The sequence below is a fragment of the Calypte anna genome, chromosome 5A (assembly GCF_003957555.1).
Source record: "Calypte anna isolate BGI_N300 chromosome 5A, bCalAnn1_v1.p, whole genome shotgun sequence".
Taxonomy (NCBI): domain Eukaryota; kingdom Metazoa; phylum Chordata; class Aves; order Apodiformes; family Trochilidae; genus Calypte; species Calypte anna.
This window is the reverse complement of record NC_044251.1, coordinates 5,640,334-5,667,401: the sequence shown is the minus strand read 5'-3', so window position 1 is coordinate 5,667,401 and position 27,068 is coordinate 5,640,334. Positions and strand designations below refer to the sequence as shown.

At 44.7% G+C, this 27,068-nt stretch overlaps 1 protein-coding gene across 2 annotated transcripts in view; it reads right to left on the bottom strand.

The window, feature by feature from the left end:
• The window catches only part of MAPKBP1 (mitogen-activated protein kinase binding protein 1), a 102,932-nt gene that overhangs the window by 60,702 nt on the left and 15,162 nt on the right, over positions 1-27,068 (bottom strand). For both annotated transcript variants that reach the window (XM_030452619.1, XM_030452620.1), the window contains exon 3: positions 11,942-12,033. In XM_030452619.1, the coding sequence (XP_030308479.1) occupies positions 11,942-12,033 (92 nt within the window). The remainder of the gene's footprint in view (positions 1-11,941; positions 12,034-27,068) is intronic.

Here is a 27,068-nt window from a genome sequence, read left to right as displayed (position 1 = left end):
TGCCATCAAGAGCTGAGCAAATTCAGCTCCCCAGCCCAATGGTGTAATGAGAAAAAATGGGAGCTCTCTCTTTTATCCCTCCTGGATACAAGAAGCTCCTCAGAGAGATGTGCAGACCCAGTTGGGCTTACATAGGAACATCTGGCTCTACACTTCAGGCCTGGACAAACTTTGCAAGAGTTCTCCACACCACACCACAAAGCCTCAAAAGTTGAATAAGTGTCTTCCTTTAAAATCAAATCCCAAAGGAAAAACATACCCCACTTGAAAGCATTGGCCAACACCTCTGCTTCAAGCAGCAAATGCAGCCAAACTATTCCCTCATTGTGCCTGAGCAGCTTGGGAGCAAGGAAAGATCCATACATCAAATTAATCATCCAGGACAGATGAACATGGCAGTTCACCACAAATGCCTCAGGGCTTTGATTGTTCAGTGTAATTGTTCAAGCCTGGGAGTCAATATTAAACTGGCATCAATCAAAGGAACAAAAATAAAAGTAATACCATTTAACTCCCTCCCTTTTCCCATCTAATTAACCATCAGAAAGAAGCAGACTGAGGCAGCTCTGTCTCCCAGCCCCCTCCCCACCACCATCTCCCTGGGGAGAATCGCCACGGGGCAGGGGGAAGGTAATGGGCAGTCCTCCCCAGCACCCAGCATTGATCTGTCCTGTGTTCCAGGGCAGACAGAAAAGTCCCCACTGAGGCAGAGAAACTGGAGCAGCTTTTCCTCTTGAATGCTTCAGCAAGAATCATCCTTGCCATATCTCTGAAGAGCATCACAGACAAAAAAAAAAAAAAAAAAAAATTAAAAAAAAAAGGTCCAAACCTGCTTCTTCAAAAGCAAGGAGTTAAAGAATCACTCGCTGAAATGCTCAGTTGTTTTCAGGTCCTCTAGTCCTGGGCCAAGCTCCCATCTGCCTTGGGCAGGAGGCTGCCAGAGCCAGCAAAAGGCACTAAAGGCTCCTGCCAACCCTGCTGATTTGAAGCCCTGTGAGGTCAGGCTGGTGGATGCTGGAAGCAGGGGCAGGGGGGAGCAAGCTTCTCCCCCAGTTGCTCTCCGTGCCACAACCTACATGAAGCCTGCTGCAGGTCCTGGGCCCAAATTCCCAGAGCCCTTGCAAGGATCCCTGGCCAAGCCCTGCTGCTTCTCAGAGAAGGAACAGCTGAGGCTTGTGCCAGATTGGCACAATTCAATTCTGCCCGTGTTACCTTTTTAGGAGCCTTGTGACAACTCAAGCTGTAATGGAAGATGAACATTTACATCTGCCTTGCCTGTATCTCAACATAATATAGAGCATTTCAACTGTGCTAAAATTTTCTTCAGAGCAGCTAATGAGCATCAGTTGCCAAGAGACCTGAAAAGAGCTTTCCTGGAAGGAGAAGCAATCATGTTAAAACTCAGTTTTTCTTTCTCATCTATCTACGTCCCTTGTCACAAAGAAATGTGAGCAGGTTAAGAATCCAAGAAGCATTAGGGGAACACTTGAAAAGCAGAGTGGCTCTTCTCAGCTGTGTCAGTCCCTGAGTGCCAGCAGAAAGAACCAGGTTCTGAACAGGCACCAGGGCAGGTGTGTGCAGGTAGCAGGGAATGGCTTCCAGCAGGGAATGGCAAGTCCTGCATCTGATTCCTAAGCAATAATCAGAACACTTCTGGGCACGTTTAACATAAACAAAATACACTGCTTCTCAGCACTCCTTAGCTAGCCTGACATGATGCTCATTCACCTTTAACTTGTTGCCCTTCTGAGTGAAACTGGAGACATCTCAAGTGTCAGATCGACCAAGGTAGGGGAGAAGGACGAACTCCCCTTTTTTCACACCTGGTGATGGGCTATGTCCTTTGGACTCTTTGTACTTCTTTTAAACGAAATTCTGTGATTTGTATCAAGGTTGCCAGGAGACGCAGTGCCTGTTTTGAGACTCTTAGAAAGGGTGGAGCTCAGCTGAGGCAGCTGGTATCTCATTTTCAGCCCAGACTTTGCTATTCAGTCCCCCTTCCCCCCCTCCTTGCTCTTATGCAAGCTCAGGACTTGGCTCAGGAACAATTCTTGTTGCTGCACCAAGGCAGGGGTTGCTAGGAGGTAGAATTGCTGGAGAGATACAGAGCAGGTAGAGAAGAGAGCAGGTTGCTACCTGCAGTTACAGGCTTTTGGGCACTCCTGCTCTGTGCCATCCCTCTGCTTTCTCAGCCAAAGGGCAAAGCTCAGGGGGTTGCAGAGCTTCAAGCTGAGAAAAAGCCCTACATGTTCCAAAATAGCTGAGGCAGTGTGAGCTCTGCAACCACTCTTCCCCATTCCACCAGCATGCAATAGCTTTCCAAACCTCTCAAAGCTTCCCACTTTCAGAGCTCTACCAGCCAGTTTAGCTCTGTTATTAAATAAAGCAGATTTGCTTACCCCCTTACTGCAGTTTCTTCACACATAAACTGCAAATGACCCTCACCATGGGACTGCTTTCTTTTGGTTTTTTTTATTTTTATTTTTTAAATAACAACTTCCCTTTGGTTCATAGGCTGGTTAGGAAGATCAAAGCACAGTAACAAACGAACCATCTCCATGGGATCATTTCTTTCTAGCTTTCCTCCCAATTTAAAAAATCAAAGCAGTACAACTGGCACAGAAAAAAGATTGAGTCAGCATTTCTCTTAATAAGGCAAGTAAAAGTCAGATATGACCAATATAATAATTAAAACAGCAATGATTGTAGCTATTCTGAAAGGCATGATAACACTCTCCCATGAAGGGAACTGGAATATTTGCCCTGGAACTAGGATAGAAGCAGTAACAAGCATTTCCTATATAGTTCTCCTTAATATGGTTTGTCAGGCAATCCAAACAACAGCAAACTCCCAGGACTTCTCCAAGAAGCCCCATCCTTCCCTGCTTGCATCCTCAGGAACCCAGCGCAGGGAAGCTTCAAGGGTAGCTAAGTGTTTTTTAATTTGTCACAAGAATATTTATTGCAGCTTTATGAAAGCATCCCCATTTCCCTGTTCTCACTTTCTTCACCACTAACATTTTTGGCAACAGCACGAATCTACACTGTAACATAAAATTTCTTGAGTGTTCAGTGATTACTCCTGGAACCCAAACACAGAGGGCACACAGGCAGTGCCTGGACCTGCCACACCAGTTGTATGCAGGACTGAAGCTGCCTCCCTAAACTTGCCCTACCCACACTACCAAATTTGATTTACAGCTCACTCCCACCACTGCAGCATCATGCAGAGAAAGAAATGCCCTCTCCAGGATTTCCATCACTGGAGCTGAGAGCACATTCATGCTGCCCACACACACACTGCAGGCTAGGAAACCTCTGGCCCAGAATAGGGGTCCTGCAATTCATCCTTACAGTACAAATTATCCCAAATTTAAGCACAAATTTGCTCATACATAACACAACTGTGTGCCATGCCATGGTACTGAGAGGTCAGAGTGCAAGAGTATATAGAATGGAAGAGGGGTGGGACAAGAAAAGCCTTTACTTATTTTATTTCTTTGAAGTAATCAAAGACATTGCAGGTGAAAACACTCTGCTGTTAAAAAAAAAGAAAAAGAAAAAGAAAAATACACCACTGCAAAGATGCCTATGCAATCTCCATCCAATCTCCTCCTACAAAATCATTCTGAGAGCATTTCTTTTCACTATTCCTACTCTACTCTTTCTGCCAAGAAATGGGCTTGCTCAGCACTGGAAACAGTGTACAAACAGGTACAAAGGCAGAGACAGAGACAGTGCAGTCAGCAGTATTCAGCATTCTTTGCCTTAATCACGTCCTCAACTTTCTGTACATGCCCCTACCACGATGTCACCTGAGCTCATGTCCTGTGAAAGGAGCTGGGAGGTCACCAGTAGCAGCACACTGGTGGCTCTGTATGGGCTGTACCACCTTGAGGGCTGGCTGGTGGGTGATGCTGGGAGAAGCACACCCAAACTAGCAAGAGTAAGGATTGCTGTGAACAAGAGAACACTCCTAAAGCCTTTTTTTTGTTTGCTCTGGTTTATTTATTTTTTTTTTAAGTCATCCATTTAATAACCAGCTCCTATTATCTGCAGCTCCATAAGGGAGAAAATAGAAAGCCGTTACTTTAATTTTTAGAAAAACATGCAAGCTGGGAGAAGCAAAATTGTTTTCCTAGACTGAAAATAGAGAAAAAAAGTCTCAGGTCTCTATGCTCTACAATACATTGCTTTTTCCCCATTGCTGGCTTTTTTCAGGGAAGTCTTCCTTTCCTTTAAAAAAACTCCATCATCTCAAATCCAGAAGAAATACAAACCAATATGCTTCTGGTGAGATCCCACCTGGAATACTGCATCCAGTCCTCAGTACAGGAAAGACATGGACCTGTTGGAGCAGGGCCAGAGGAAGGCAACAAAAATGATGAGAGAGATGGAATACCTCTCCTTTGAAGACAGGCTGAGAGAGCTGGGGTTGTTCAGCCTCCAACAAAACCTTATTGTGGTTTTACCAGTACTTAAAGAGGGCCTGTAAGATAGGGATAAACCATCTTTCTTCCTTTAGGAAGTCTGGCTGCTATAGGACAAGGGGTAATGATTTTAAACTGAAAAAAGGGTACATTTAGGCTAGATACAAGAAAGAATTTTCTGCCAATGAGGGTGGTGAAATACTGGAACAGGTTGTCCAAGGATGTAGTAGATGCCTCCTACTAGGGAAAATTTAAGGTCAGGTTGAACAGGGTTCTGAAGATCTTGATCTAGTTGAAGATGTCCCTGATCACTGCAGAGGGGTTGGACTAGATGACTGTTAAAGGTCTTTTCCAACACAAACAATTCCAGGATTTTCCTGCCTCCAACCCTATAATTTTAAAGGAGGAACAGAGTTACCAACTCATCTCTGAACTGAACCTATTTTTACTGCTTAACTCAAAGCAGGGCTGCCCACATCCCCAGGAGATGTTCTCAGGCAGTTCTTTCTGGGGAAAAGCACTTGCTCCCACTCCCTCTCTCCCCAGAATTGCTGGTGAACAAATTTGTGAAACATTTCCCAAAATGTTTTGTTGCAAATTTACCATTCCCTTGAAAAATTCTCCATTCAATCTAAATGTCAAAAAGCATCTGGCAATCTAAACAGGTCAAGTCTCCCTGTTGTGTCTTTTAGGGGATTGTTTGGGATTTTTCGTTTGTTTGTTTGTGGGGGGGGTTTCTGGGGGGGGGAGGGTTGTTTGTTTTAAACAGCAGCAAACTCTGCTACCAATGGTTAGCAGACTTCACCTCTGCTCCATCCCTGAGCCCAGAGAGCAGGTACTGCCCATCAACAGGGTGGGTCCTCCCCCTGGAAAGGCTGCTAGAGGAAGCAGAGATTGCTGCTCCTGGCTTTGGGGGGTTTCTATAGCAACCCTGGGATGCAGCAGCACTCCTATGGAAGAGTCCATCCCTTTCTCAGTGCCTGAGAGTAAGGAGGAAGCACAGAAGGATGAAGACATCTTCACCCTGGATAGGATGGGGTGTATAAATGAAGTGTTTGGGGTAAGGGCTCACATCACAAGGCTTCTGTGGAACGACAGGGGATAAACAGGCACGTTGGTACCTGGCAGCTTGAGGGAGGATGCCATATCAGACCTATTACTACTGCCAGATCCTCAAATAGCAACCGTGGGACAGTGTCACATTGCATCTCTATTTGTCCCCAGGCTGTGGCAGCTGGCTACAGAACAGTGGCACACCCCCTTGTAACTTGAAGGCTGGATTAACATATGGCTCTCTGGAGAAGTAACCGGAAACTCCATGTACATCACAACAGCAGCTTGGCTCACAGGGAGCTGGCAACACCAAACATCAGCACTCCCCTGACAAGTTTTTTGAAACCAAGTGTGACACAAGGTACAAAAAGTCACATGGGGACTGAAGCCAAGCATCCCACAAGATTCCCACTGTCCATCACAAGAGCCTCAACCTACTCCCCTTCTGGCAAAGGTGCCATTAGCCACCTGCCCAGCCAGCAGCTGAGCTCTTGGGGTCAAGGGCTTACACTCAGCCATCCAACCATCTCACATCACTCTAATGCTGCAGTCTTCAGCACAGACAACAGCACTTTTGGCAGAGACTCTCCCTCTGGTTTAATAAGCAGCTTTTCCACCCAGCTATTTTGAGGTTTTGTCCTATTTTTCTCCCTTTTCTGCTGGGCAACAGGTTTCCTGCGGGTCTGGAGCTTCGCAGCTCCCTAGAAAATGTTATGTCCTCAGCTCTTTGCTGCCTGTAAAGATTTTAAATTAATTAGACATTTAAATTAATTAAACATTAATTATCCCATACACACACACCTGGGGTCTGGCTGATGGAAACTGCCTGGAAGGCAAGCTTATAGGCTGGTATCCATACTGCTAAGGACTTAAACCAGGGGAGTTTTGTTTGGCCACAGCTCCAGGTGATTCATTTGCTTCTTCATCTCCTCTCCTGCCAAACCAAGTCAGATGACAGCTGAACTGGATCAATACACAACCATCCAGCAAAAAACTCTATGTTTTAGGTAGAGTTTTCTTACAGAGGCATGGATTCAACATGGAAGAGTCTCCATCGCTCAAAAAAAAGGGAGACCAAGGAAGAAAAAATGTAGATATTTTTGCCCAGCTGCACAGCCATGTGAAAATAGCTCAGATGAGTTAATACTGCACCAGGTCTACTAGGAAGGGTCTTTTCTGTCTGGAGTAGAATGCTGGGGATTCAGGGCTGGATCCAACTGCTGCCAAGATGGGGAGAGAGCAATTGCTCCAAGGCTGCACTATTGCTACCAGTGAATCTCATAGCCCAGCAGCCAACAGAGAGCAGCAGAAAGGCCAGAGCCCCATTAAATCCACCTCTGCAAATTGAAATATCAAAGTCAGGATTCTTTGGCCTAAGAATAAAGCAGTCTTGCAAAGAGGATCTCCATTCTCTTGTCACAAACGCAAAGAGTTTGCTCTCTTGCCAGAAACTAGGACTGCATCAGCCTTCATCAACCCACTTCCCTGTCACAGTAATAAAAGCAAGGAGTGAAAGGATGTATTTCATACTTCAGGCGTTCAGGCATCAGTGCAGATTTGCTCCTTTCCCTCCAGGAGATTTTAGAGTTAAACAAAATATCCTTGTTTCTTTCCAAGAGATGTGCTGTTGCTGGGGAAGTAAAGAGAGGGAAAGGCGTGGCCACTTTTCATCACCTTTAGGGACACTTTCAGGACACTTAAACCTGGCGGGACAGCCCTTTGAGAATTTCAGTGTCCCTGTAACCATTCAAGCTGCTTTTGGGATACAGCCCAATAGCATTGGTATTTATGGTAGGGAAAAATCAGTGAAGAACTGTACGGGGGCAGAAAAGCAGAGCTTCACACAAACTGCACAGGTACCCAAAGATACCCTGGGTCTGTAAAGAAAAGGACTGCTCCTGGTATCTACAGTTTTCTAAAGGCATCAACCACTGTGGCATCTGAGCAAAGTGATCAATTAGTTAAGAAAATAAGCTCTGAAATAAGGCAGGAATACTTACCATCTTACAAATTAGGATTTCATTGTGCACGTAGTTATCAATTCCAATCTGGCCACAATAGTCATAAATCTTGCAAAGGTACCAGTTCTGAACAGCACTTTGTCTTGTTCACATCTACCAGAGCTGCCTCTGGCAATTTCTGTACTCCACTGACCAAAACCTTCCACTTTAAAGAGGAAGGAAAGAGCAAGGCAAGTTACACACTGCTTATCCTAAATGTTGTTCTTCTGATGTGGGTTATATGCAGCTTAAGGTAAAGGGAAATAATTCTAAACTGATAATTCATTTTGTTGTGCAGCAATCTATGTATATAATAATGGAAAATCATGACTAAACTTTCCAAGAGACTCCACATGTGGACAGGCTAGAAGCCTTGCAGCTTATTTACCAAAATCTAAAGAGGTATTTGGGAGCAAACCAACAACCACTTCTGGAAAGGAAAAATCCTCACTCTCTCAGTTTCCAATGGGATTTACCCCTCAATTGTGTGAGACAGCTCCACATGTGCTGAGCAGACTCCTGGCTGGATTAAAACCCATTCACTCATTTCCCTCTCTCCTCCTCTTCCTGCCTTTGCTGTGACACAAACTGTGGTTCACTGCCCAGCCTGTGCAGAACCTGACCCTTACAACTCTGGACACTTGGCCAGGGAGCCAGGAGAGGTACAACTCAGAAGTTAAGACAAATTAAGAGGCTTCCACTCAGCACTGCAAAGAAGCTAAAGATTAGGGGTGGAAGAGGGGGAGACAGTGAAATGAAGAGACCTTGGCTTGATTCTTCTGCACACAAGAAACTGCTGCCCTGACAGCCAATATGCACCACACAGTAGCAGCAAAATAAAATTTGACCCAGAGAGCTGTGCAGTTTTCTGGTTTTGAACACATCACACCACTACTGACTTCTGAATATTACCTGTCCTATCAGACAAGTGTAGCTCTTCAACAAGAGCTCATGGCAAAAAGCAGCAGAAGAAAACACTTAATAGATTTATCTTAAATTTCATCATCTTAACTTTTATCTAAACTTTCTTTTATTGTCTCTCCCTCCCCATCTACAAACAAGGGCATTGTACAGAATACAGGGGAATCTGAATAATTTGTTCTTCAAATGTATCATGAACACATAGAGCTAGCCAAGGGGCTGTGTCTTGTGATGGCTACAGCAATTTCTGAGAGAAACCCAAAGAAACTCATTTCACTTTATCTCAGAGGATTCCCTGTATTAAACCCATGTCTGCCTTAAGCAGGATTTGACTTATGTAATGAGCTGATAGAGAGATGAAGGGGAAGGATGAATATGCAAGCTGAGACTGATCAACTGATACATGTGCTATGTAGCAAATACCAACTTCCCCAAGAAAGAAAACTAATGCAAAAAATCCCTGATTTGTATTAAGAGGGGGTGGGAATTGATGAGCAGGGCTAGAGAGATGCTTAAGCTTGCCAGAACAGAAGAGAATAGTGCTTAAAAGATACTGCACATTGAACAGCATGAAGCTACTATTTTCCTGCTCTTATGGAAGAAAAAGCAGAGGCTGAACCCTCAAGCAGGCAAGTACCTCACACGACGACAAGGTTCCCAAAGAGCTCTCATGACCAACTGAGAACCAAGGAGAGAATAAAGAGAAACAATAAATAAATCAGTCACAATAACCTATAGGCTTAGAAAACATCAGCAAACACAACACCAAAACAGGTAAACTGACTCAAGCTATTTGAGCAGAATTTAAGTGGATAGAAAACCCCCCCTTTTCTTTCCCCTTTTTTAATGCTAGTCATTCTCAGAGGATTTTCTGAGTTTTGTTTGCCTTTTTGTTCCTAGGAAACAGAACGTCAACTAGCTACCAAAAGAAAAAAAAAAAAAAAAGACAGAAGAGCACAGAAAAAGCAAAGAGAAAAAAATAAAAGGAGGACAGAGCATTGGTGCCACTACAAGAAGTAAAAATTCAGGACATTTCTGTCCCCTCGCTCCTCCCAAAAGATTCCCTTTGTTACTGCATGACCCTAACAGAGGTGAAATTAGGCAACTTTGGGTTTATTTCAGTTGCCATCTTAAGAACAGGCAACTGTAGGCCAGTTTGAAGACCTTCAGAGAGTATATAATTTTCTATCCTCCATTGTCTTATCTCCCAAAACAACAAACAGCCTTTTGTGAAAGTGGTGGTTGAGAATATCTGCAGCTCTTGGTGCCTTTTTAGCCTTTATGGAAGACATGAAGAAACCCTCTGACACAAGCATCCCACCAAAGTGATGCCAAGGTCACACGCTGCTGGAGTGAAAGCCTCACTAGGATCAAAGAAGAGAGGATAAAAGGTTCAAAAGCCAGTGAGAAGGAAAGGAAGTAATCCTGTAACACAGCTTTTTGGCACCCCTCTGGATTGGAAGGAGCTTGGGTTGTGTTGGGAACTCCTTTCAAGAGATTCAGAAACTTCTCAGGAGACTGAGTAACTCCAGGAAAGAGAAAATCCAGAAAATCCTAAATTACTCAAGGCAAACCAGATACCATAGTTAAGATCCTGCTCGAAGAATTCCAGAACTTCTCATGTACAAGCCCTCATTCATATTTGTATGCCTGTTGTGGATGAAGTCAAGTTCCCTGGGGCAACTGTGCTGATCTCAGCCAAGTGGATGTAGGTGTGTTGAAAGTATTCTTAGGAAAATACAGAGTTATTACGTAAATTCAGCTTTTAGGGGAAGGACAGACTGGAGGAGCAAAGCACCTGCTTGTCAGGATTGCAAAACCTCAGGAGATGAGAAAAGGGATGGGGAAATCACTGGAATACCTGGAGCACAGCTAAGATGACCAACCTACAGGCTCATGAACCACCTGTGCATGAGCCATACCCAATCTGCTACATTAAGTCTCAGGTAAGAGGCTTTGGTGTCCAGTAAATTTAAACAATTAGAAACAAAAACAAACAACATAAAGGAAAAGTACCAGAAATGCCAGGATTCTTGCAAATCAAGAGAAATAAACTAGAAATTAATAAACATTAAAAAAACCAAACAAACAAACAAACTGAACTAGCATCAACTTAGTAAGCTCTGCATCAATATCCCTCTCATGCTTTGACTCCTTCATTAATGCTAATTTTGTTAGAGAATGTCTTAGCTGCAGCAAATTATAACAGCATCACAGAACAGCCCAGCCATGGCAGAAATTCAGCAAGTCATAAAAGTTATTAAACTGCTACAACACACATCTGGTGTATTCCATAGGTTTCCTGCCCAGGCCATGAGATGCTACCACCAACAAGTAAGAACAGGAATTCCACTGTAAAGCCCAAAGGAAAGACATAACCTTTTAATTACCCAAAAGAATCCCCAGGTGATCTCATGCTTGATTAAATCAATGTTAGGCATGCACAAGCTCATCAGAGGACATGGCTATTAAGAAAACTAATCTATCTTTAGCTATGCAAGAGCCCAGAACAGCTGTTTACTGCATTTGTTATCTTCTCTATGTCCTTGCCCTCTTCAAGAAAAGAGTATATTCTTGTCAGAAAAGATGCAGGAATGTATTTGCTTGGCTGCAAGGAGTTTCTGCATAATGGATGCAATGCAGCACAGACCTGGATCTCAAATTGTCTGCAGTTTAACAAACCACCCACTGACAGAAAAAGAGGCAATTGGCAGAAATTAAAAGACATGAAATTCCACTTGGACACAAAGGAAAAATAAAAGGAAAAAAATCAAACACTTCACAGTCCCTTTAAAATTTTTGGGAGGGCTGTATACTTTAAGATAAATCTCATACCACAGCCCAACAATACCAACATGCTCTGCTCTCTAATCGGTGTGTGTCCATTGAGTGAGCTCTACCTTCAACAATATTAGGATCTGGACCCAGATGTTTGATTTTGCTTAATATGAAACTCACAAACCACCACTCCAGGGCTGCTGCCCTCTCTTTAGCTCTTTTGCTGTTCATCAAAGCCTCCTGGATACCCCTATCTGGATTTATACCACAGTCCATAGATGTGCTGCACTCCAGAGAACCTACATCCATGAGGCTGTCAGCCTGAAATCTTTCTTGGTGTCTGGATGAGGAACAGGGCAAGTCCTGAATTGCAGGGCATATCCAAGAAGGCTTTTGTCAATTCACTGAAAGCATCACCTGCTCTGTTAGATACTCACTGGCTTGAGAATCACATTGAGTTTTTGTTTCAGTTCACCACACTACAGAGCATGGTTAAAAAGCCCAGAAAACATTTAGCACCCATCTTACAGCAAGAGGAAGGAGAAGAATTCCATTAAAAGGGCTCCCATTAAAACCTGACAGGTAAAATGCAATCCCTCTCCCTTGCCAATCACAGTGATGACTCTCATCATTCTCCAGTGCTAAAAGAACAGCAAAAAGCCTCCCTGTAAAAAAACATAGGGGAAATAGCTTGAACCAAATTTAAGTTGATACAGTCCTGGTTTATCTCTGCTTTGAAGATCATGGTTAGTGACTCACCCTGCTGGATAAGCAACGAGGCCAGTTCTGGGGTCGCAGGCTAATCCTCTGCCTCCTGACACAGTTATCCCCAACACCTTCTCCAAAGTCACCTAGGGCATATGAAAAGAAAACATGTTATGAAAAAATGTTATGAAAAGAAAAAATGTTATGAAATGTAAGTGAAGTTCAAATGGACCCATACACAGATCCTGATGGGCTGGATCACACTGGCCCTGAGAAGAAGAACAGATCCCAAAATTTCATGGACAAGCACTAAGATGCAGAAGCAGACATGCTTAGCTTTCAACATAGGCACAGTAAAATTCTGCTGGGGTACAGAGAAGGAGTTACCATTCCACTGATTGCTTTGTCTGTGCCAGAGCATCACAAAGTCATGGCAAGAAGCTGGGATGCACATTCACTACCCATCGATTCCCGTCCTCCCAGCAAGAGCAGAAAATCACTTTCTCAGAAACTCTTCCATAGAAATTGTTTCCAGGTTGATTCATACTGTTTATCCCCTCTATCCAGTGACAGGCAGCTCATCCTGGTCCCAGCCCCATATTCCTAGAAACTGAATAGTTAATTTTTACCCTAGTTCTTGAAATGGAATTCACATCCGGTGAACCAGGGCATCCCTCCACAGGGATCTAGGTTCACAATCCCAAATATCCATGCCCCATGCGAGAGTAATCCAAAGTGTCTGACTTCCCCCTGAGCAAAGATCTCAACTATATTTAGGAAAAATACAAGTGGGAAGAGCTACTTAGAAGACATAAAGATTCACACCCAGGCCTCTGTGGCAAGAAGCTCAGAAAGCAAAAACAAAAGGCGAATTTAGGGGGACAGACAGAGACAACACAATATCTTGGGGAGCTCTCACTGGCACAGAAAGCATCAGAACTTAGTGATTACTCCAAAGCTAAAGTTTGGAGTGGGGTTACACTGCACAAAATCTGACACAACCTCTGAGCACAAACCAGTTTTCAGCCCTGGGGCTGTTTTGATCTACACAAAATTATTCTCTTTCCTTTAAATTTGCACAGCTTGATGCTATTTATTATATATTTAATGCATACATTCTTCCTCAGCATTGCTGTCCCTGCCAAACTCATGGATTTTACTGGGTCACAGCCTTCTGTTTTTAATTATCATCATCTAAGTTACATTTGGTTAAGGCCTTAAGGGCACAGGTGTGGCATAAGAATTTACTATTGTAAAAATGACTACCATCTTTAATAGCTGCCCTGAAGATGAACATCTTGTATTTATACTCATATGTTGCACAAAAGGAAAGGGCAGGGCAGGTTCCCCATGCCATCCTGACCACAGGGCTGACCAGATTTGAGGAGTTTCGCTGCAGGGTGAAGAAACAAGGTCTCACTGAGCTCATAGCCCAGGCTTCTAGAGAAGGTGACAGAAGTAACTCCACATGGGTGCCACTGCTTAAAGTGAGCCATCCATGCTCCTGCTAGGTCCAATCTGGCCTGCTTTCAAGCCAGTGACATGGAGAGAGCTATAGTTTTTATATCCCTGTCTCTGGAACAACTTGGTCTTTTGAGCAGCCAGACAGAGAGGGACCTTGGAGTCTGGATTGACAGGAAGATGAACATGAGCCAGCAGTATGCCCGGGTGGCTGAGAAGGCCAATGGCATCCTGGGCTGGATCAGGAACAGTGTGGCCAGCAGGTCCAGGGATGGGATTCTGCCCCTGTACTCAGCCCTGGTGAGGCCACATCTTGAGTCCTGTGTCCAGTTCTGGGCCCCTCAGATCAGGAAGGAGATTGAGGTGCTGGAGCAGGTCCAAAGGAGGGCAACTAGGCTGGTGAAGGGACTCGAGCACAGATCCTATGAGGAGAGGCTGAGGGAGCTGGGAGTATTCAGGCTGGAGAAGAGGAGGCTCAGGGGAGACCTCATCACTCTCTACAACTCCCTGAAAGGAGGTTGGAGCCAGGGGAGGGTTGGTCTCCATTCAAGTGCTCCAATCTAGATAAGGAACCAATTACTTGATGTTGTCAGCAAACATCAGTTTAGCAATGTTGTGCTTAGGCTGCTCAGCACAGGCTTTTGCTCAAGGTAGCTGGAACTGCAGCTATCTTGAATGGCACTACTTGACCTTGGCTATGCAGCTATTCAGCAGCAATTCAGCAACCTACTTTCACCACCAGGTACATTTTTGCTCTGCAAAGGATGTATCTCAAACCTCTCAGTGTGCAGCCTTACACCATGGCTGAGCTGATCTTACGGCTGCCTGCCCTGGAGGGGACAGATCCTTCCTTCCTCACCCCAGTGACACTCCTCAAAGTGTCCCTTGACCAGCATTGGCATAGCAACTGCCTTCCCAGCAGGTCAAATCAGCAGAAAGTAGTTCTTGCTTTGTGTTTGCCAGCCTGGCAAAGGGACACAGGGAGCTAGCTCACAGTCAGGGAAAATAAAAATTGCCCTCTTTCATTGGCAAGTCCAGCCGAACCTCCAAAACCCTGTACTTGATAGTGTGGAAAAATCTGCCCTCTCCTAATCTTTAAGAGGGAGAGATGTGTCAAGAGGCGTAACTCATTCATCTTGGCACTCTCACCCAGCCAAGAGTGAAATATGGATGCTCCAGCATCCTCTCTCTCATTCCAGGGTCTGTGGAAGCCCCATGCTGCTCTGCCAAGAGATGACTTGTGGCAATGCCAGGAGGTGGAAAGGCTGCCTTCCTCCTATGGGCAGCACACAGCTTGACACAAAAGGAGTAGCTCAACCTTCAGGTCCAATTACTCTACTGCTAGTGAGCATCTTCTGGCTTCCAACAGATCACTCATTCCATTAGAAAAAGGCAATATCACAGCCATACCATTGGTGTTAACAGACCTGGTGCTACAGAAATAGATACCAGTGTCCATAACTAACATTCTGGAAAAAAATTCTCTTCTTTTGGTCTTAAGACTTAGCTTTAAAGCCTTCCTAATGTAAAGGATCTGAAAGGCAACCCCGTGAGCCTATCCAGTGGATGCTCTAACAACACTTCCACGTGATAATCACTGAGTGTGAGAAACAATTTGCTTCAAAAAAGCACACATGAAAATTTAAAGTTTGGACTTTTGACACTTGCAAGCTCCATTCCCACGACCCTGACCACAGCACACCACAGCTTTATACCATGACCAACCTCCAGGCTAAGTGACATCAGGGCAAAAGTCACTCCTCACAAAGCTTGACAGAAGGATGAAAAACATTTTTGAGAAAAAAAAAGCAATAGGCAACAAAGAGTACAAACTGGATTCCTCTCAACTTGCCAGTTAAAGTAAAGAAATATTAATCTAACTAATTAGGGCAGGAGTACACCCACTTTAACTTCCTCATCTGGAATTCAGATTTCTCAACTAAGGGCAAATTTGTCAGTTTAGCTCTGCCACGTTCCCACTCCTGAAATTCCAAGAAGGTACCTCATGTGGCAAGCACACTGTCCCAGTCCTACACATCCATAACCACTGCCATTCTTACAAGTCTCCCCCATGGTACTTCACAGAGTCACAGAATGTTTAGATTGGAAGAGACCTCCAAGATCATGCAATCCAACCTTTGACTAACACCACAGTCAACCACTTAACCATGTCCTTAAGGACCAGGTCCAAACTCCTTTTAAATGCCTCCAGGGATGGTGACTCCACCACTGTCCTGGGCAGGACATTCCAATGCCTGACAACCCTCTCAGTGAAAAAGTATTTCCTAATATCCAGGCTAAACCTCTCCTGGCACAGCTTCCATCCATTCCCTCTGATCCTACCACAGTTCACTAAGGAGCAGAGGCTGTTTCCCTCCTTGATCCAACCTCCCTTAAGGTAGTCAGAGCAACAATGTCTTCCCTCAGCCTTCTCCAGACCAAACGCCCCCAGCTCCCTCAGCTGCTCCTCACAGGACTTGTGCTCCAGGCCCTTCATGAGCTTTGTCTCCCTTCTCTGGACACTCTCCAGCACTTCCATGTCCCTCTTGGAGTGAGGTGCCCAGAACTGAACACAGCACTCCAGATGCAGCCTCACCAGAGCTGAGTACAGAGGGATGATCACCTCCCTGTTCCTGCTGGCCACCAAGTTCCTAATGGAAGCCAGGATGCCATCGGCCTTCTTGGCCACCTGCACACACACTGCTGGCTCATAGTAAGTCGACTATCAACCAATATCAGCACAACCCAATCAGAAATAAATCCCCTGACATCTCTTCCCAAGTCTTATCTGAGTTTAGAACAGGAGCTGGAGAGCCCCTGAGCAGATCTGAGACACTCTTCTCTACAAACAACTCCCATGCTGGTCCAGTTTGCTCCCCACAGCCCTCAGCCATGTCACTGCCTGCTCAGGCCCTCACAGGCAGCCCAGGGGCCACCTCACCACCCTCATCCCAGCCTGGAAACAACTGCAAGATTAAACCCCTCATTTTCTGTGCCTAAATTAGAGGTACAGGAGAGGAGGCCAGCTACCCACATTTGTTATTTCATCTTGAGGCTTCTATTAATAGTACTTGGCACTTTCAGGCAGGGTTCTCTGTGTGATTTGCAGCGTTACTGAGCTGATCCACACGCTCCCTGCAGCTCATGTTGTGCTACCTGGAACCACCCCATCCCCGTTTGTCTGAGGTCAACTTTTTTTTTCAAAGTTGGAGGCACTCTGAGGCACCAAAACCAGAATCTGTGGTGATGCTAACATCTGTCGTGCAAACCTGATATTCACCCATTTTACAGGCTCAAAGCTAGACTAGGCTGCTTGGAGTTAAACAAACGTGCAAAGACATTTTAGTGCCTCAGCAGATCTTACTCCGTTCCTACCACATCAGATCACAGGATCATCTAATAGTTCCCACACCTTGTAGGGCCAGAACAGCAGAGTCATAAATTTCAGGACTCAAGGTACAGGTATTCCTAGAATCCAGGCCTCCCCAGGGAGAGGAGCCCTGCTGCAGCCCAATCCCACCTGGAAGTCAAAAGGCACATCTGAGACCAGCCCTTGCTTTCTTCAGGCACTGCCCCATGAAGCAAAGAGGGAAAAGCTCCCACTTGCATGACAAAGCCATACCACCTCCCCCATACTGCTGAGATGCAGATACTACTTTTGGAAAGGCTGCTCTAAAGAGACCCTGCCAGCCTTGGGTTTTTTCTTTTCAGGAAACAAGATACATGACCAGCTGGTCCCAGCTCTCAGAGACCAAGTTTTATACTTGCACAAACTCTTTTTGTTGTTTTGAGGAAGCTACCACAAGCAATTGTTCCCACGTTACAAGGACAACACAGAAATCCTTGAAGGATCAGCCCAACTTCACCCCCCTGAAAACACTCTCCATCCCATCATTTGCATCCCTTTGGGACTGTCTACACTGCAAAGTCACAAAGGAGGTAACAGGAGGCAAACGATGTGGCCTGCACATCTTGGCAGCTCACTGTTAGAAAACAGTAGTAAACACACCCAGGGCTGTAATAATTTCCACCAAAATGGGTACCAAAGGGGACAACATAGACACTGTGCCAGTCCTGCCTGACTGGAGCTCACAGGAGCTCTCCCTGCAGCTGCACTGTGCTACTGCTGAGTAGTAGAAAGCTTCTGTGTTTATTCCTGCTTGCACACCAACAGACTTCTGTGGTCTGGCTTCACCCTAAAGGAAGAGAGGAAAAGAAAAATTCAAGAGAAAAAAATTTTTAACACCAGGCATCCCTGAAAGAGTTTCAACTGCAGGCTGAATGATGCTGCTGCTGCTCAGCCCATCACCCTCCCCAGGCTAGAGAAAGACTAAGCTGGAGTTCAGTAGTATTCCAGCTCCTCTTCTCTATATTCATGTTCATACCATGTTCCAGAAATTAAAGAGTCCATTGCCTCATCTCTTGTCATCAAGTAATATTCAGGTTCTCTCCTGGGCCCAAGAACTTATCATTCCCTATAAACGCAATTTATTCAAGCACAGATATAAAGAAGCAAAACATTTGAGAAGATCTATGCAACTCTGCAGTGCTCAAAGAGGCCACCAAAAGAAAACCAGTGTCACTGCACAGAGCTGTCCTCATGTCCCAGTATTTGCCACATCAGGCAGGAGGCTACAGCCTGGAAAAACCATGTCCAACAAGTAGATGTGTCTATTTCAGACTTCATAAGATTGGTCATCTTGGATCAGACACCAGTGTCGAGCCCTGGTTCCTGCTTCTATTTGCAGCCGTAAGTGAAGGAGAAAAGTCAGGAAGAACAGTGCCATTAACAAATGTATGGATAAAGTTTAAGAGCAGGGAAAGCAAATTTGATTCTTTCTTACCTCCTGTCAAACTCCCAGTCTCAAGATAGATATTCTCAGGTTTTAGGCTACTTCAGTGGAGTTCTCTAACGTGAACTCATCCACTGTGTTCACAGTATCTTTTGGCAAGGAACTTCACATCTTGCATCCTTCATTGCTTGCCTTAAACCTCACTCTGTTAGTTTCATTTGATGGGCCCTGGGTTCTTGTATGGGAAGAGAGAGTGAGTAGTCAATTCCCACCTCCCATCTTTGGGTAGCTCATGATTTTGTAAGGGTCTGTGCTATCACTGGTAAGTCATCTGTGTTCCAAGTACAAGGATCTTCACTCTATTTCATATCTTCGATCAGCTTTCATATCTGATGCTCTTCTGTGAGCCACCTTCCAGGTTCATTATATCCTTCCCAAGATAAGCAATGAAACACCAAGACTACATACAGCTTTCAAGGTGTGGTCACAGCAAGCATTTACAGAGCAGAATAATACAGTCTTCTGGTTTATTCTCCATTGTTTTTTCTTGTTAACACCTTACAGAAGTCTTCTTGCCATCTAAGATCATTTACAGACAGCATCAAAGAGGTCACCCTCCTCAGCAAAGTCACAGATTAGAACTGCTGCTTTGCACCTGGAAACTTATCCCCCATTTTCTCATCTTTGCTTCCCTACAGAATGGGAAATCCTACTCTTGAATCAACAGTTTGATTTCAACTTCCTCCTTCCTCTCCATGCCTTTGTAAGCACTTATTTAGGAACAAGAGCATCCTCAGAGGGAGTTCTTGCAGCACAATTATTCCCTCCCACTCCAGAATGGCTACTTCAATAAATGTCCCCATGAAGACAAGTTCTAATTTAAAAGCCTTCCCCTGGGCCTGTGTATAATACAGTTAACATTTGAAGCCATTTAATTAACTAAAGGCATGGAGTCAGCATGAAAAGACAACATCCATCAGAGTTCATCTATCATGCACTGCACAATGTGCCTGCCCTCATCCCTGTCCTGCCTGAATTAATCTGCCTGCATATGGGCATATTAATAATGCATGTGCAAAGGCACACGTTCCTGAGAAAGTGGTGCAGACAGAAATCCCAGAGATACATAACCCACGAGGGTTCCTTTGGAAAGCCTTTCCTAAGGAGTGGCTACATAATCATCTCTTCTGTTGCCTTAAAAAAAACCAAACCACCCTTTTACACTTGACTTGAGACCCCAATACTCTTCAGCCCTGGAAATACACTGACCCAGGGAGCTCCAAAATCAGGCCCAAGTTTCACAACAGCACTGTGCTTTTCATGTCCACCTCCCTCCACTCTGCTCCCTGAGTTTTCAGCACTGCTGCCCAGACTCCAAGGTGATTTTTTGTGCTGCAACACAGCAAAGTCAGAGCAGTGCACTCTGGCACAGGGTACGTGAAAACGCATCCTGGCTGCACATTGTCAGCGTCAGCACTGAAGAAGTGGCTGTCTATTTCTTACAGAAGTGAAATTTGATAGGGGGTGCCAAATCTCACAGCTGGCCCTGTTTGTACATCTCTTCTGCTGCCCCTGAGCCCCACTGCAAAAAGAACACGTCCAGCCTCCAGGGACCAGCACACGCTGCAGGCTCTAATCCACCGTCTGAACACTCTGTCTGATCTCCTGTTACTGCTGCAGAAAAACAAAGGTTTGAAGTTTTACATTTAACACTGCTGTGCTTAGTTTGGCACATTAAACACAGAACAGTAATTACAGTATACTATTCTACTTAAGGGGCTGTCAGCATTTCCACTGCAAAGCCTTCATGTCACGGATTTATAACACAGCTGTGAAATATTCATTTTGCACTTGAGCTTGACATGCAAAGGTCTGGCTTTGGCCCAAATTCCTCTGCCTATTTGTTTTTTGGGGAGTTGGGGGTTTTGTTGTTGGTCTGGCAGGGGGAGGGGTTGAAGAAGAGTGGATGGAATTAACTGCAGGGAACTTTTGACTTACAAAAGCACATAAACATAAAAACTACTCAGCTCCACAGTTGCTTTCTGTCCCTCACCTGCCAAACGCCTCCCCCTGGTTTTAGAATATGCATTTTTAATTTTCTTTTTTTATGTTTTTTTAAACAGGCTTTTCTATCCTTTGTCTCCTCTCCAGCCTGAGCCTTCTACCCCTCAGCATCCTGTGCTAGCAGAAAGTAGGGTCCTGATAAGCCTGGAGACTGGAAATATTCCACCTGCAGAAGGAACTGTAGTAAGATGAGCTCCAACACACAACCAATTCAGTACATCTCTGGCTTGACAGAGCAGTCTCTGTGTCTCTCACAGTCAGTCTCACAAGCCTTGCTCACTGCCACCCTTGCAGACTCAAACCAATTGCCTAACTGACCCTCTAGGAATTACTCCAAGACCATCAAAGTGGTTTCATGCAATCCACCACAACGAACTGTTGCAACATTTCAAGAGGCTCAATTTAAACCATTCATTGAGTGACAGGATTCAGAGCTATGTAGCTTTTGTCTGAACAGTGAACAAGATTTTAATAAATTTTTTTTTTTTTAAATCAAACACTTGACCAGGACATCATCAACTGCAAGAAGAAGTTACCAATTCTAGGCACTGTAATGTCAAGATAACCACTTCAAGAACAGCAGGGCACAATCTCCCACAACACAAATTATGAATTGCATACCTTGGCATGAGAGGGGCAAGGGTAGAAACTGACTTGCCCAAAGGTTTTGAATCACAGAGTTATGGGATATTACATTTCTAAACCTACACAAAAGGAGATGGGGGATGGGGGAGTGTTCTGATGGAAAAGCTGAGCCTTGGTTCTAATGGCTCTGCCAGGTGTCACTACAATGGTTGTACAGGGGGGTGGATTAAAAATGATCCAGGCAGCTGAGAGAACAAAACAGAGACGGAGGTAGAAGAAAGGGAACATGAGAAACCCAAGGTCCCTGCAGGCTCTCTCCTCATGCTCTTGCACACAGTCTGCCTGTGTGCGTGTGTTCAGCCCTCTTTCCACAGAGCCTCTCTCCCCTCTGGGCCTCCCCACCATGCTGGCTGCTCCAGTCCCATTCCAGCTATCAGGACTGCATTCCTGACCCATCATCCCCAGCTGTCAGGGGCTACGTGCTGAATCTGCACTCTGCCTTCTTCTTCATGCACCTGGAGTAAGGCAGGGAGATCATAAATACCATGGCATATTCCTGGGGAAGTGGGTGGCAGGCTATTAAAAGCCCCTCTACCAGAGTGAGGGAACTCAGAGCTGATTGTAGCACAGGTGTCCCTACAGCCTGTAAAAGAGCATCCATAAAGAGTTAATATCCTACCAGCATGACATGGCCATCATTAAATAATTACCTTCTGTTTCTTCACATAACACCAGCCTGATCCCCCAGTTTTCCCTTCCCCACCCCCATACCAAGGTCCAATTTCTTCTAAAACACTGCAGGGATGACAAGAGGCAAATACTATAAACTTATCAACCCTGGTAAAGACAGGGCAAGCAGCAACTTCTCCCATTCAGCCATCATTCTCACTGTAAAAGTGACCCTGAATCAGATTTTCATGAGATTTCACAAAACATTCAGAATATCTCAGCTTCAGAGACACAAAGACAGTAAAGATACAAGAGGTGGAGTGTGCGTTAATTGTCTGCCTTTGTTGGTGTTGTGATGATGCTACTTTGACTTTGGTGTGGGGATGCTTTTTGCTGATGAATGCAAAGTTTCTGAAGACTCTGTGATTACTACATATTTTTTAAAAAGAAAAAGTGACATCAAACAGGCTACAGGTTTGCTAGCATACAAATAGTCAATCCTGATTCATTCCAGACTAAGCATCTGCACACGGAGTCAAACCAACCAGCTCCACAGGCAAGCCAGCCCTATGGGACACAACAGAGAGACACATCCTGTGTGGGCAGGCTTCAAAGAAACCATTCCTTGAGTTCTCTGGACCTGGAATTGTGCAGGATCACTTCTTCAAGAGGAACAGATTTTTCCAATTTGCAAACATGTATTACTTTTTCACAAGGAAAGAGAAGAAAGTGAGATACCAGACATAATGTAGGGGGTGTTTTTGCTCTCCCACACAGATATTAGCCCAGTGGATTTTTTTTCTTTGTATTAGAAAAAGGAACCAGTTCACCTTTCCCTGCACCTTTCTTGCTGTCTGTAACAGGATTAGATACAATCCATACTTCCCACCAGTCCGTCCCATCAGCGGAGGTGAAAGGAAGCAAGTCCTGACTTTCTGGCAGTGTTAAATATTGGTCTCCTTCAAATCCCCACACAGGGCCTGAATATAGGCAATGGAAGTCCTTCAGTGAGAAGAAAAAAAAAAAAAAAAAAAGTACAGCTCCCTTGGGCAGCATTTCAGTTACTCATATAAGGGTTTGAAATCAAGGAGGAACAAACGGTTCTCTTGTGTAAGGGTCACTGTTTATCATGGTTAATCATCACTTCCCAGATAGGAAAGGCTCCTTCCCCTCTGTTTCGCCCAGCCTTTAGCACTCACAAGAAGCAAGGGAAAAGAACAAGGAAAAGAGCCAAACAGGGATGCAGGCACGGGCTGGCAAGGCTGCTCCATCTGTGGCTCTGCCAAAGTCCCTCCCCATGGCTCTGGCCCCGAGCTGAATCTCCTCCTAACTACAACAGCCCACAGCTTCGTGTCAGAAACAGGCACCCACTCCAAGGAAGCTGTGGCAGCCCCACATAACTCCTGACTGCAGAGAAGTCAAACACATGGGTCATAACACACTGTTTCTGATACTGATACTGCTGTGGAGCTCCATCCTAAATCACCTCCTGCTAAATCCTATAAACAACACATACGTTCGAACTAAACTTGGACGCAGGAAAGAGAGACCAAAAGAGAGGGCACAGAAAGCTTTCCCCACAGTTAACCCTCCCATGAGGAGTCACAGAAGGAAAGCCACATCTCAGCACTTCTAGGGAAGCACCACGTTACGGTCCCCTTGCCCTTAATTTCTTCTCACTGGGGCTTATTTTTGGTATAAATGGATCAGTGCGCTGTCTGACAAGGGTTGGGGGGAGAACTTACTGCTTGGCCTGGAGTCCAAGAACAGAAACACACAAGTTATGTAAAAAGGAAAGCCTTCTGATCACACTGCCTGAGGTGACATTCATAATTCATTTGTGATTTCTTTACTCACGCATAACATCTCAGGCTAAATCAATTTATTTGTATCCTTCTCCACCAATCTGCATAGCAATTCTGTCCTAAAAGCCATCTACCTACGCAGCCCTCATTGCCATGAAGGCGACCACACAGGTCTTCTAGAGAAGGGGACACCTGTAAGTAGTGTATTCAGCTCCTCAGGAAAGATTTAAAAAGAATCTCTGTATGTAAAAGCCTCACCTTTTTATGCCCAGATTCCTCAGACAGAGCAGGTACCTGGCCCCTCCACAGGAGGTCAGAGAGTTCACCTCTCCTGGTGCCCGAAGCCTCCTGCCTCTAACACCTGAACCACTCCAGGACTAGACACCTTGTCCTCACACACATCCATCTCCCTGAGACTGCAGTGATGCCAGAAGGGATAGGACCTACTCACATCCTCAGGAGATTAGAAAATGGTCTTGCTGTAAGCCGATTAAAATTATATTAAAAAAAACCACTTAGCAGCAATTTCAAAGATGCTAAAATTGGAATAAATAGAATCAGAAGGACAGAGCGAGTACACAGCATTTATCACACAGCCCAAATCCCTACAGAAGGAGTCAGGTGATAAAGAGATTAGTATTCTATCTTTACCTAGGTATTGTCTGGATTATTTATTATTTTTTCACAGTACTTGCAAGAAGTTCCAACATGAAGGCCTCCTGTGCTTAGAGCAGGTAACAACATCTACTTCCACACAGCGTGCAATCTATATGCAGATATAAGAGGACTGGATGGCAAAAAAACCCAGAAGCACTGAGGTACACTATCTTGATCATGGGAATGCAACAAATGAGCAGCAGAGCTGGGAATAAACTCACCTTCTTCCCAAGTCCTAGCAGCTACCTACTGCATTGGACTATGCCCCACCATTGCTTTATCTCACTTTTCTTTGAGGCTAGGGACAACATTTTCAAAGAATACTTAAAAATTAACCAAATTAAAGGATCAGAGATTTTTTTTTTTCCCAAACTGATCAGGATATACAGAAGTAGCCAGCCTTGCTTCCTGCCCACCCCCAGCCAACACTTACTGCCTTGCTCTCGACAATCCCTTCCTGCACTCCCTACTCTCTGCCCTGTGGAATAAGCTTCTTACAAAAGAGACTTTATCATCATCTGCCCCTCATGCATCCTAGAATTAAGGAGCTCTTTGCATCTGTCACTCAACATGCATATTTAGCATCCAAGAGTTTCCTTCTGTCCCCCTAGAAAGGAGACCATGTCCTCCAGGAGAAGCAGTAAACGTGAACGCAGGCCACAGGCTGAGAAAACAAACTTAAGGGAACAGCACAAGCACTGATTTCCATTGTCTCCTCAGCCACCCTGCTGCCACTGTTCCAGTACAGTTGGGAAGTCCTTCACTAGTAATACTGTGTCCTTGTCACTGCACCTGCTGCTCAGCCACCAGCATGGACAACTCCAGCAAACCCACATGAGATCACACAGGTACTCACAGCACATTCTGCTTCAAAGATGCAAACTGGTACTACAGGAGAGGCACTCATCAGACACAGTCACAGGTACAGAACTTGGGTTAGTCTTTTCCAAGCAGTTAAAATTCCTTGCAAGTTTTATGGCCTAGACCCAGCATCCCAAAGACCTGAATAACTCTCCCTGCAAGTCAGCACCAGGAAACCACTGATTCTCTGCCCTTCCACGCACAGGATGTCATCACTAGACAATAGACCACTCTGAGAGAAAAAAGGTTATAAAGATATTCATTAAGCCCACTTTCCTTCTCCACCTCTACCTTAAATCACTTCTTCCTGTGATTTTTTCCAAGCACCTTTTCAGTTTCTTTTCCGGAAACTAAGTCTTTAAACAGGAGGCACAAGTCCAACATAAGCTGACTTATTTGAGGAGGTTGTTAAAGGTGATTTAACAAAAAGAAAAAGGGAACAGGCTGCCATCTAAGTGACTTAAAGCCCTGAAACAAAGTGAGTAACTGGAAGAGCAGGTCTCCCCTAGGCTCAGGAGCATGGATAACTGGTAGAATTACCTAATGTGAGAACTGAAAAAGGGAAAACACACTCAGAGGAAGCAATCCACAGGCTTAAAAACACCTTTGGTTTTCTTACAACCTCCTGCCCTACTTCTAAAAATCAGCCATTACAACTACCACCATTTCTTCACTGCCCTTGTTTAGAAATTCAGAAAGCCGTAGATTCAGGCACACAAACTCCTGCTCCTTCAGAACTGCACAATGTGCTTCTGTTTGCACGTTAAGTTCTTAGGAAAAAGAAAGACAGAAAGACAGAAAGAAAGACGGAAAGAAAGACGGAAAGAAAGACGGAAAGAAAGACGGAAAGACGGAAAGAAAGAGACAGAGACAGAAAGAGACAGAAAGAGACAGAAAGAGACAGAAAGAGACAGAAAGAGACAGAAAGAGAGAAAGAAAGAAAGAGAGAGAGAGAGAGAGAGAGAGAAGAGAAAGAAAGAAAGAAAGAAAGAAAGAAAGAAAGAAAGAAAGAAAGAAAGAAAGAAAGAAAGAAAGAAAGAAAGAAGAGAGAGAGAGAGAGAAAGGAAAAAAAAAAAAAAGCAGCTGTATAAAACAGAGCCTAAAAAAAGATATTATGGAACTCCAGTCTTCAGCAATGCTCCCAATGCCTGATTTTTCTGGTCAGTAGCTTTAGATGCATTCACTCACTCAGAAACATTTAGCAGAATCTGTCTTGGTAAGAAATAATTCCAAGTGACACATGTAGTACAGAAACACCTGAACTACTAGTCCTAAGTATGTCTCTACAGTTTAAACCAGTTAGATAGAAAGCAGACAAACACATGAAGGACAAGAAGTAAGACTCAACAGCAAAGCAATGCTTAAGAGTCAGAACATCCCTGCTGACTGTGATTTGTACTGAACCATACTGCTACCCCTGCTCAAACTGCAGTTCCCCCAGCAAAAAGGTATCTTTAAAGCTTCCATGTAGTTCCTGTTTGCTCCTTGCTGTGGTGCACTGGTAGCTGTGGGCAACAGCTGGATCCAAGCTTTACTTTCACCCTTGCACAGGAACTGACCCCTCTGTGACACCAGGCTGCAATTCCCATCAGCAACCAGAGCAAAGGTGATGGATGAAGTGGAGCTGACTGCCTGTTAGTGTTGTAAGACAGTAAAACAGATGATTCAGGCTCTTAAAAAATAAAATTGTGAAAGAAAGTATGGTAGAGAATTGTCCCTGGAGAACTCAACCCTGAAAACGTTCCCACCTGTCCACAGTCTTCCCTCTCTTCTTCTAACAGTATCAATCTGTTTAAGACATTACTTTTACCTACAAACCTTGCCTCTTTTACATCCTTAGAGCTTCACAGGTTGATACCTGCCATAAAGCACTTAGGAGTCAATATACTGGAAGAATCTGTCTGCAAATTACCTGAGACAAACAAGCACTCCCTCCCATGTGTGACAACATGGTGACCAAGGCAACCAGAAGCTCCACCTGAACCCAGACTACTCGTCTAATAGCTCAGAGGACAGAAACATCTGCCAGCAGGAGCTGAAGAAAACTCAGCAGCAGCTTTGGAGTCACAAGAACCCAATGGGCTGTCAGAGACCAAACCCTGGGGCTCTGAGGAATAAGGTCCCTGCAAACTGTGGGGTTCCTGACATGTTCCATCCCAAAAGAAAAGACCTGGACAACTGGTCAAGTAGGATGCCAATGCTCCAGACCCAAATATCTTGAACTTTATGCTTTTCCCTACAGGTTGGCCATCTAGCATTTTGTTGCTGCTTTCAGTCACCTTCCTC